Source organism: Hyaena hyaena, unplaced genomic scaffold, assembly GCF_003009895.1.
Source record: "Hyaena hyaena isolate Hyena2069 unplaced genomic scaffold, ASM300989v1 scaffold_1516, whole genome shotgun sequence".
In the NCBI taxonomy this organism is placed as follows: Eukaryota; Metazoa; Chordata; class Mammalia; order Carnivora; family Hyaenidae; genus Hyaena; species Hyaena hyaena.
The window spans coordinates 13,996-24,398 of record NW_024082148.1 but is presented as its reverse complement, the minus strand read 5'-3'; the positions used below and the strand labels follow the sequence as shown (position 1 = coordinate 24,398).

Sequence of the window (10,403 nt, the reverse complement as noted above, 5' to 3'; positions counted from 1 at the left end):
CACTCAAGCTAGGGACATGGACCCCTAAATTCAACTGAGTCTTTTTTGCCAGCAAATGTAGCCCTTCCACTTTTGTCTTAGGAGGTTAACCTTTCTTTGCTTGGAGCATCTGTAATGCCCACCCTTCAGTAGATGGGTTCCAGGTTGAGTGAAGAGATATCTAATTTGAATTCTAAAAATAGAAGATTATGCTCCCTCAATCAATTCCCAGACTGGAGCCATTTTACAGACCCAGAATCTCTATAGTTTAGAGGAGGGGGGGAATTCTTTGAGAAAGAACTCTACTCAACAAAACAAAACAAAACAAAACAAAGAAATTATATAGTTCATCTTTTCCCCACTCTTCCCCAAAGAGATCTATGGCCATTTGTCTGGATGGCTATGCACTGAGGAAAAAGAAATAATCGAACTTTTGAGGAGTTGCTGTGCAGTGAATCTGAATGGACACTAATTTCAAGAGACCCAAACCATCAGTGTGTTATACTGATAAGAGTAGGAGCATAAATAGATCAAATGATGAATGAAGTTATGGATTATGTTGGCCTCACAGTGAATTCAGTTGGTCGCTCAAGCAAGAGTTTTGTTCTTTCCATCCATCACAGACTTCTCCCTAGGAAGACCCTATAGCTGGGCACATGGATGCTGGTAGCTTCTATTTCCTGAAGACTATCATCCAAGAACTCCTGGATATATATGTCAAAATGGAATCGATTTCCAAATTTGAAAGGAGAAAGAAAATAAGAAGGGATCATTTCCAAAATATCTGCACCAAGATTATGAAATGAATTATTCTAGGACCACCATGCAATCACTTGCTAGACTTCAGTGTAGAATCTCATGAGTGGAAATCACGCCACCCCGTGACTTTTAGTAAAATGACTGCAAACCAGAGGACCTTCACAGTCATCAGCAGTGTCTGAATCTCAAGACCTTTACAGACTACTCACAGCACAAACTGTTAGCTATTTTTGTGTCGATTCCCTGGGCACAGCAAGTCCATGGTGTTTACTGTCCCTTAAAATATTCTGTGTTTTCAAGTGTGCATTCTGAAAATTGTTCTAATAAATATCCTTATAGTACTATAAACACTACTGTGCTCATAAAATAAAACATTTTTGTTGGAATGTAGCATCAACATACCATAATACAAATACTTTACTGATCGGTTTATACAGTTTCCAACTCAACATACAGATGTAGGTTTGTCATGTTATGATATGATTTACAAGAAAACTTATAGGATATAATCACCTTAAAGAGGTGAACATCAGCATCACGAAAAGTTTTGTTTCTGAAGCATTTAAGCCTTCACATAAACTCCTTTGGCATTTATGAGATTCTCTTTCAATATCATCGCCCAAAATTCTTCAGCTTTGCCGAGGCACTCAATGACCTACCAATGAGCCCTCCATTGTCTGAGCCTCTGGTCTTTTGCAGCCTATCTGTCCAGCCTCATATCAGTAACTTCCATGATCATTTAGGGAAAATAATACAGCAAATAATTTTTTGAGTAGCTCTTATGTGCTAGAAACTTTAATAGGCACTAGAAACATAAAAACAGTTATGGAAACATTAGGTACTATACAGTAAGGTGAGAGTGGAGAACATTAGCCAAATATTCACTCGAAGACTGATACTGGTAAGACCAAAAATGTGGTCAGTGCTGGGGAGAGGAATATAATGTTGGGATATTTGACCTTGTCATGGAGATGACCTTGTCATCAAGCTTAAAAATTCAGCTCTTTATGAAGAATGTTTAAGAGTTCACTTGATGGAGAAGAGAAAGAAGAGAATTTCAGGTATAGGGATAACGGCTGTCAGGCAGTGTGGTGAAATTCTGTATGAGCTCCTGAAATTAGTCTAATGTGGTTGTGGTACTCAGAGTTTGGGTAAGTTTTGTGTAGAAAGGCACTAATTATGCAAAGATTCGAGCTGACAAGGATTGTAGGCTGTTATGAAGTTTGGTGTTATTCTAAATGTATTACATATATATATACATATATATATATATATTTTTTAAAGTTTATTCAGAAAGAGAGAGTGTGTGTGTGTGAGCAGGGGAAGGGCAGAGAGAGGGAGAGACAGAATCACAAGCAGGCTCCCCACTGTCAGTATAGAGCCCAACATGGTGCTCGATCTCACAAACTGTGAGATCATGACCTGAGCCGAAATCAAGAGTCCTGTGCTTCACCAACTGAGCCACCCAGGCACCCCTGGTGTTATTCTAAGAAAGATGCTGAAGTGTTTTTCCAAAAAAGGGTTGTATTATCAGTATATGTATTTTTAAAATGTCACTTATGTTACAGGGTAAAGAATAATTGAAATGGATTAGGAGTAGAACAAGGAAAACCTTGTTATGGAAGTTCTTTAATATTTTGGTACTTTTGCATTAAGTTTGTATAGATAGCAATTATGAAGGAATGAAGGGAAGAGGTCACATTTGAGAGGTATTTAGTGAAAACAGTAAAAATACTTGGTCTTGTAAGAAGAAGAGTGGAGAGCTGTCCAGAAAGGTGGGCCCAACAGAGGGTGATGATGACACAGTTAGTTTCTAAGTTGTGACTGTCTTGTCTTGTGTGGGGTGCCATTGGCTGGGCCACTGAGTGGTGGAGGACGCTTCCTTTCATGAGGAAAATGAATGAACTATTTTTATATGTTGAGTTTGCAATGCCCTTGAGATTTTAGATTTCATATGTTAATGTTTCATATGTTAAAAATGTTTCATATGTTTATTAATCAACTTTCTTTGATATAGTAGAGAGGGTATGTGTGCGCTTGCTTGTAAGCAGGAGAGGAACAGGGGAAGGAGAGCTAGAATCTTAAGCAGGCTCCACACCTAGCGCAGAGCACGATTTGGGGCTCGATCTCATGACTGTGAGGTAATGACCTGAACTTAAATCAAGAATCAGGTGCTCAACCAAATGAGCGGCCTAGGTGTCCCAATTTGATATGTTATATAAGCACTATGGTATATGGGTCTGGTGATCAGGGAAAAGTCTGGATTAGAGGCATAAATGTGCTATGAATTTCTTAGTAAGAATATAAGCAGTTAGGTAAGAGGGAAGATGTAGAGAAAATAAAGGCCGAAGTTTCAAAACTACAGGCAAAATGAGAATGGTGATTGAATAACTGATAATTCTGATGAAAAAATATATTCATTCTATCTTCCCACTATATAACATTTCATTTTCTCTATTAGCCTTCCTACATCTCTGAGAAATAGTACTATCTCCACACAAATGAACACACACACACACACACACACACACACACACACACACCCATCCTTTTGGGACACACATGGCCTTCTGAATTTTGATATTCAAACTTCATGTGGCATCTTTGAGTCAGAGAAATGGAGACTGATTTTCTTCAGTATGGATTACAGTTGACAAATCCACGGATTAACTTTTGCACACTTTTGTTCAGCTATCTTAATTTGAGACACCTGGGCACATTTCATGCTCCGAGTCCGCAGTTTTTCTTCTATTGAAAACCTATAAAGAAAGAAAATGGCTATCTTTATATCAGCATATGTCCAGCAACTAAAGAGAACTTCAGAAAATATTTTCTAAATTTTTACATAAAAACATGAGTATTTAAAGAATCCAGGATATGATGGGTAAGGTAATTCTTCCCACCCTCAGTTTTATTTTGCAAGAGAAGTTAATAGTTAAGGATTATTAGTCAAGGATGTATATGGATGATGCTAAAATGACACTTCTGGTTTTGTTCATTTAAAAATAGTTGAAAAAAGCAGATATTTATATTTGGCAAACTATACTTGTGGTCTGGGTTTGTTTGTTTTTTTTTTTTTTTTTTTTTTTTTGAGAGAGATTTTTTGAGTAGGGGAGAGGGGCAGAGGGAGAATAAAAGAAAATGCTAAGCAAGCTACATGCTCAGCGAGGAGCCCCAGATGAGGCTCAATACCACAACCCTGGGATCATGACCTGAGCTAAATCAAGAGCCAGATGTTCAACCAACCAGCTGAGCCACTGAGGTGCCCCTAAACTTGTGCTCTTATAAGAGATTTTACACTTGTCAATTTGCCTCTTTAATAAAATAAAAGGATGCTATTGGCAAGTCCTGTTTCACATCCTTACATCTTCTGATTGGGTGGAGTGAGATTTCTTTTTTTTTTCCTCAACGTTCTGAGTAGACCATTTTATACGAATATTTGTCAGATCATATGAATCAGTTAGGAAAATTATACTTGTTTCCTCAGGTCAAGCCTGACAGCATCAGACAACTCTTTCTTGTCATAGAGGATGAGATTAAAATCACAAAAAAAGCTAAAATACAATAAACTCACAGATGGGAGTCAAAAGAGCTGTTGTCTATCCAGATCCATGATTCCCTTCCGGGTGGAATAGTCAAGCCAATCCAGTAAAACACTTTAACATTCAGGTGCTTCCATAGGAAACTCTGAAGAGAAGAGGAAATGTTCTATGAAACAACTGATTCTTATAGATACAAAAAATTAGTATCTCAAGAGGACCTTCTGGGCGCTTGGTCCTGCACTAGAAGCAGAGATAGAAGAGGTAAGACATGCTTCACATTTTTCTAACAGCTTCGAGTGGAGGGATGAAGTACAGCACCACAATGCCGTGAAGGGTGTGTGGTGGCAGGATATCCTGACCGTGAAGTCAAACTTCCAAATTTGAGTCCTGGCCCTACGATTGATTACTATGCATCTTAGGACAGTTAGTGAATCTTTTTACTTGTGTTTTCGCCAATCTCTGAAGCTCAGATTATACTAGTATCTATATAAAAGAGTGACTACTATTTTGTGATTAAATAACATTATTATACACTGCTTGGCACATAACAAATTCCCATTACGTAAATGTTAGTGCTTATAATTAACTACAAGTATGAAATAATATATAGAAGCAAGAAGATGTACAGGGAAGAAAGAAAGCAATACCTGAGTTGACATGGTACGTACTTTCATAGTTTAATATCTTAGTCTATAGTAATAAACCCCCTGAGCCATATCTGTGGCCAGACATATTAAAGATACATTTCCCAGGCTCCTTTTGGCTAAGCGTGGCAATGTGACTGACCTAATTTCTGGCTAATGGAACAGAATGGAAGTGATATTGAAATTCTAATCAAGCATTTAAAAGGTAGGGCTACATCCCTCCGTTCATTATTTCCTTCTTTTCTGATGACCAGAATGCGGACATGGTGGTAAATCACACAGACAGCACCCTACAGATGAGACCAGGAATCCATAGCTGTATAGACTAAAATGTGAATGACATAACCTATTCCATATAGAATAGACAGATTTCCCCCCCTATTTTAACACTTCACCATTGAAAACATCAGACAATCTGTGGCTTATAGTAGTTTAACTGGGGCTTTGTTTTTGCTTTTTAACTGTCCTAACACTTTTAAGTGTACCAAAGTTACATCTTATACTTGAAATTGTTTTAGATTCAATAAATAAACCTTGTTTAAGCTACAGCGGTTCTCAGTCACATGCAGCTAAACTCATGTGCTAAATGTCATAACTGTTTGTAAGAAAGTAAATAGTCATTATGCACGCGTTCAAGAGGGTGTAGTGCTTTTCCAGTGAATAATCTTTGCACTATGGTAGAAAAAATCAGGTGACTTAATTTTTGTAGGTCTGCTTCTGGTATCTCTGTTCCGTTTTACCAGTCTATCTGTCTTTTGCCAATTCTATACCATATTAACTAATTTTGCTTTATGGTTTGTTTGGGTTTTTTTGTTTATCTCTTGGACTTATTTTTTCAGTTATTCAAAGTGGAGCATTGATGGGGCGCCTGGGTGGCTTAGTCGGTTAAGCGTCCGACTTTCGCTTAGGTCATGATCTCGCGGTTCGTGGGTTCGAGCCCCGCGTCGGGCTCTGTGCTGACTGCCGGCTCAGAACCTGGAGCCTGTTTCCGTCTGTGACTCCCTCTCTCTCTCTGACCCTCCCCTGCTCACGCTGTCTCTCTCTCTCTCCTAGAAATAAATAAATAAATAAATAAATAAATAAATAAAAAACAAAGTGGAGCATTGATAACTCCAACTGTATTTGTGGATTTCCCCATTTCTCCTTTTAGTTTCATCAGCATTTACCTTGCTGCATATGTGCATATATAAATAATTGACTCCTGTTATGGGATTCAGGGGCAAGAGGGTGAAATATTAGGGACTGAATTGTGTGTCTCCAAAATTCCTAGCTTGAAGCCCTCACACCCAGTACTTCAAAATATGACTGCATTTAAAGTCAGAGCCTTTAAAGAGCTGACTAAGCTAAACTCGGGTTATTGGCATGGGTCTTAATTCAATCTGGCTGGTGTCCTTATAAGAAGAAAAATTTGGACACATGAATAGACACAGATGCACCCACACTGAGGAAAGACCATGTGAGGACACAGTAAGAAGGTGGCCTTCTGAAAGTCGTGGAGAGAGGCATTGGCCAATACTTTGATCTTGGGACTCACAGCCTTCAGAACTGCAAGAAATTCATTTCTCTTGCTTTTAAGTAATTAAATGTGTTGGTACTTGGTCATGGCTGCCCCAGCAACTCATTTATCATTTTGCAGTATTCCTTCTGCAAGTGTCTTATTTCTTTTGGTCCTTTTATATACCTCATGCTCAATTGTTTGAAGCTGTCCAACATAGCGATTTTGTGCGTAGTAACGAAATTACGTTACCAGTTTGTCGTAGGTCTTTAATGTGGGGTTGAAGTTAATCGTTAGGAGGGTGGGTTTGTGATTTGTTGCTGCTCTGGTCAGTCTCAAGGCACCGCAAGTTTCCAATTCCTGTCCTGGTATCTTGTGTTTAGTAGTTTTGGTTTGTCTGTTTGCCTGAGAAATGTCTCCTTGACCTGAGCATTGAAGTTTCCCTTTGCACCTTGCCTTAAGAAGATCTCTTTGCGCATTCTTCTTCCTCCTTCGTCCCTCTCACTCCTTGACCTCCTATTTGAAACTTGTTAGCTTGGTAGTAAAAGGCAGCAGAAGGGACGATCTTTCTTGTTCTGACTATATCTCAGTCTTAGGCAGGAACTTACCCCCGGATCTTCTCTGTGTGGCTTTCTCTGTTCTGCTGCCCATCTCCCCGAATGTAGCCACGGTCCCAGGTGTTTTCTCGCCTCTCCCACAGGAGTATTTTTGGTCCCCAGTCCTCTTTCTCACCTGCACCGGTGTTTGACCAGCACCCTAAGGGCAGGTGTCCTCGTCACCACCACATGCATGAAGGCTTTTGATCCATAGCACAGGTAGCAGACGGGGGGCAAGGATTGAAGTGAAATTTCTTGCCACTTCTGCATCATTGTTCTTTTCTTCTCCCGGGTCTGTGCCACAGCAGACACTTTCTTACGGTTCTTTACAATTTTTTTTTCTTTTTTATAATGTTTATTTTTGAGAGAGAGAGAGAGAGTTGGGAAGGGGCAGGGAGAGATGGAGGCACAGAATCCAAAACATGCTCCAGGCTCCAAGCTGTCAGGACACAGCTGGTCACTGGGCTTGAACTCACAAACTGCGAGATCATGACCTGAGCCAGACACCCGGTGCCCCTCTTTCCAATCTTTTCTTTGAGATCCAGTGGTGTTGACAGAAAAACAGCCTTCCAGTGAGGGAGGTTGTGTCTTCTCGCTCGCACAAAACTGTTTCAACAGAGATTTTGACTCTGCACTCTAACGTTCCAATGGATTTGAAACAAGTTGGCAACTTATAGTTAACTTGGCTATTTCTTACTGTAAAATTTGTAGTAACAGTTCTTTAAGATCTCTGCATCTTGGGGGCGCCTGGGTGGCTCAATCAGTTAAGCATCTGACTTCAGCTCAGGTCATAATCTCACAGTCTGTGGGTTGGAGCCCCGCATCGGGCTCTGTGCTGACAGCTCAGAGGCTGGAGCCTGCTTCAGATTCTGTCTCTCTCTCTTTCTCTTTCTTTCTCTCTCTGCAACTCTCCCCCTCATGTTCTGTCTCTCTCTGTCTCAGAAATGAATCAATGTTTATTTTTGCATCTTGGAATGAAAGCTATAAATCTCTTTGCTATTTTGTTGTTGTTTTTTTAAATTCTTCTTTTTCTCATTTTCTCCTTATTCCTCCCCTTGTCCTTCCTTCTTCTCCTTCTTCTTTCTACTCTTTTTTTCTTTCTTTTTTCTTTGCTATATAATGACACATAGGTTTTCTAGATGGCCATATAATTCTCCTTCCCCCCCCCACTTTATTCTTAACTTATTTGAAAGCTAGAAAAGTACTTGTTAGAAAAAGTACTTTCTGTTTCTTGGAGTAATTATTTTTCTGTAATATATATCCTATCTGACTTTTACTTGCCTTCTTTGGAGAAATTTGGAGACAGAAATATTTATGTATAAATCCTATGCTGCTTCCTATTAGATTCTTATTTATCCATGAAATAGAACAATTACACCTGGTCCATGCAGTTGATTAGGGATAATGTGAAGGGGTGCAGTCTAAGCTGTAGGAAGAAATTTTCTATTAAAATATATTGTCTCAGTTTACTGGTCTCCCAAATCTGGTTTATTGATTGCCTAGAAGACATGTCTTTCCTGCATTTCAACATCCTTCCCTTCGATAGTGAGCAGGAAAGAGATGAGGTTCTTAGTGAAATATTTCATTGCATAATTTCTTCATGCAGTGATTTATTATATATCCCTTCCATAAGATTCTTATGAGAAGCTTTCCAGCTGATACCCACTTCCCCATTCTTGTCTTAAAATTAACATTGACGAGAAGAAAACAGTTCTTAATCTATCCTGGGTTCAGCTCATATTTGAGTCCATTTGAACTGCATCTGATAGACAGTCTTACAGTCTGAGATTTGGTGTTTCACTGCTTACAGTGAGAAGATAGCTCACTTATTTTTATTTATTTATTTTTCTTGTGATGGATTCTTGTGAGACTCAGAAGAGATTTTCTTTTCCTCTTCAGAAATTTCAACAACTGTGCTGTCCCCCCAGATGTCTATTATTCAGTCAGGCTTGTAAAGTGCTGCTGGTGGGTTTTCTGAAACGAAATCTTTGACATAACTTCTCATTCCAATATACCAATCCTTATGCAGAGTACCCTTCTTTGATGCATACTAATCAACATCTATATTGGCCTTATTAATTAAAGGTTTAGTGTCCAATATTCATGTAGCAAAACTTCAGTATAAATTAAACCAGTTAGAGAAATCTTCTGCTCAAGAAGAATGTGCTTAATGAGGGCTATTCTGTATTTCCTTTATCTCAACATAATCTTTTTAAAATTCTTTTAAAATTTATTTTATTTATTTTTGAGACAGAGAGAGACAAAGTACGAGTTGGGGAGGAGCAGAGAGAAAGGGAGACACAGAATCTGAAACTGGCTCTAGACTCTGAGCTGTCAACACAGAGCCCGATGCGGGGCTTGAACCCACGAACCATGAGATCATGACCTGAGCCGAAGTTGGATGCTTAACTGACTGAGCCTCCCATGTGCCCCATCTCTCAACATCATCTTGAGTTTAGCTGCCATGATACCTGACAGTAGCCTTTGTGACTATTGCAATAAACATGAAAGATGAGGGAAGATATTTACCGTCTTACATTTAAAAATGGAATCTAGTAAGCAGCGGGGGTTCCTTGTGGAGAAGTGAGGTGTACAGTATCAGATTAATTCTTCCAATCCATAGCTGCCCCCCCAAAAGCTTAAAAATAAACATGTAGTTAAAAAATTCATTCAACCAACATTTATGTAGTTAATAGGAATGAGGCTTAAAATTATTTTCATAGAAATTTTCAAATATGTAGCACAATGACTACAATGAAAAGTGTGAAGAATACTATAATCTCTAAGTTTAATATCTCACCATATCAATGAAGTCTCGAATCACCATGAGATGTGAATTTTTCACGGCACAGTCATCTTTACTTTCATGCCAAGATTTATTCTTTTCAGCAACCCAGTAACACTTCCCCCCATGTAGCTTCCAGTCTTTCGAAGGGCATGATTTATGAGCAGTAGAAGAGTTCAAAGAAACTGGAAGGGAAAAGGATAAGCAATTAAAAGAAACATAGAACTATGTCCCTAATACCGTATACAAGCTACAAAATTTGTTAAATTATGGTCTAAAGTTTTCTTTGACAAACGTATGTGCTTTTCTCAGGAAGATATAGAAAACCTGAACAGACCCATAACTAGTGAAGAAATCGAATCAGTTATCAAAAATCTCCCAACAAATAAGAGCCCTGGACCTGATGGCTTCCCAGGGGAATTCTACCAGACATTTAAAACAGAATTAATCCGAATTCTTCTCAAGCTATTCCAAAAAATAGAAATCGAAGGAAAACTCCCGGACTCATTTTATGAAGCCAGCATCACTCTGATTCCCAAGCCAGACACAGATCCAGCAAAAAAAAAGAACTATAGGCCAATATCCTTGATGAATACGGATGCA

The 10,403-nt window shown here is 38.9% G+C and overlaps 1 protein-coding gene across 1 annotated transcript; it reads right to left on the bottom strand.

The window, feature by feature from the left end:
* Nucleotides 1-2,866: 2,866 nt before the first annotated feature.
* LOC120225797 (killer cell lectin-like receptor subfamily F member 1) lies at nt 2,867-9,985 on the bottom strand (the record flags this gene model as incomplete). The annotated part of the gene is made up of 3 exons (XM_039223982.1): nt 2,867-3,497; nt 4,313-4,425; nt 9,816-9,985. Coding segments are annotated over 3 exons (398 nt in total), but the record flags the coding sequence as incomplete, so codon positions are not given.
* Nucleotides 9,986-10,403: the final 418 nt, after the last annotated feature.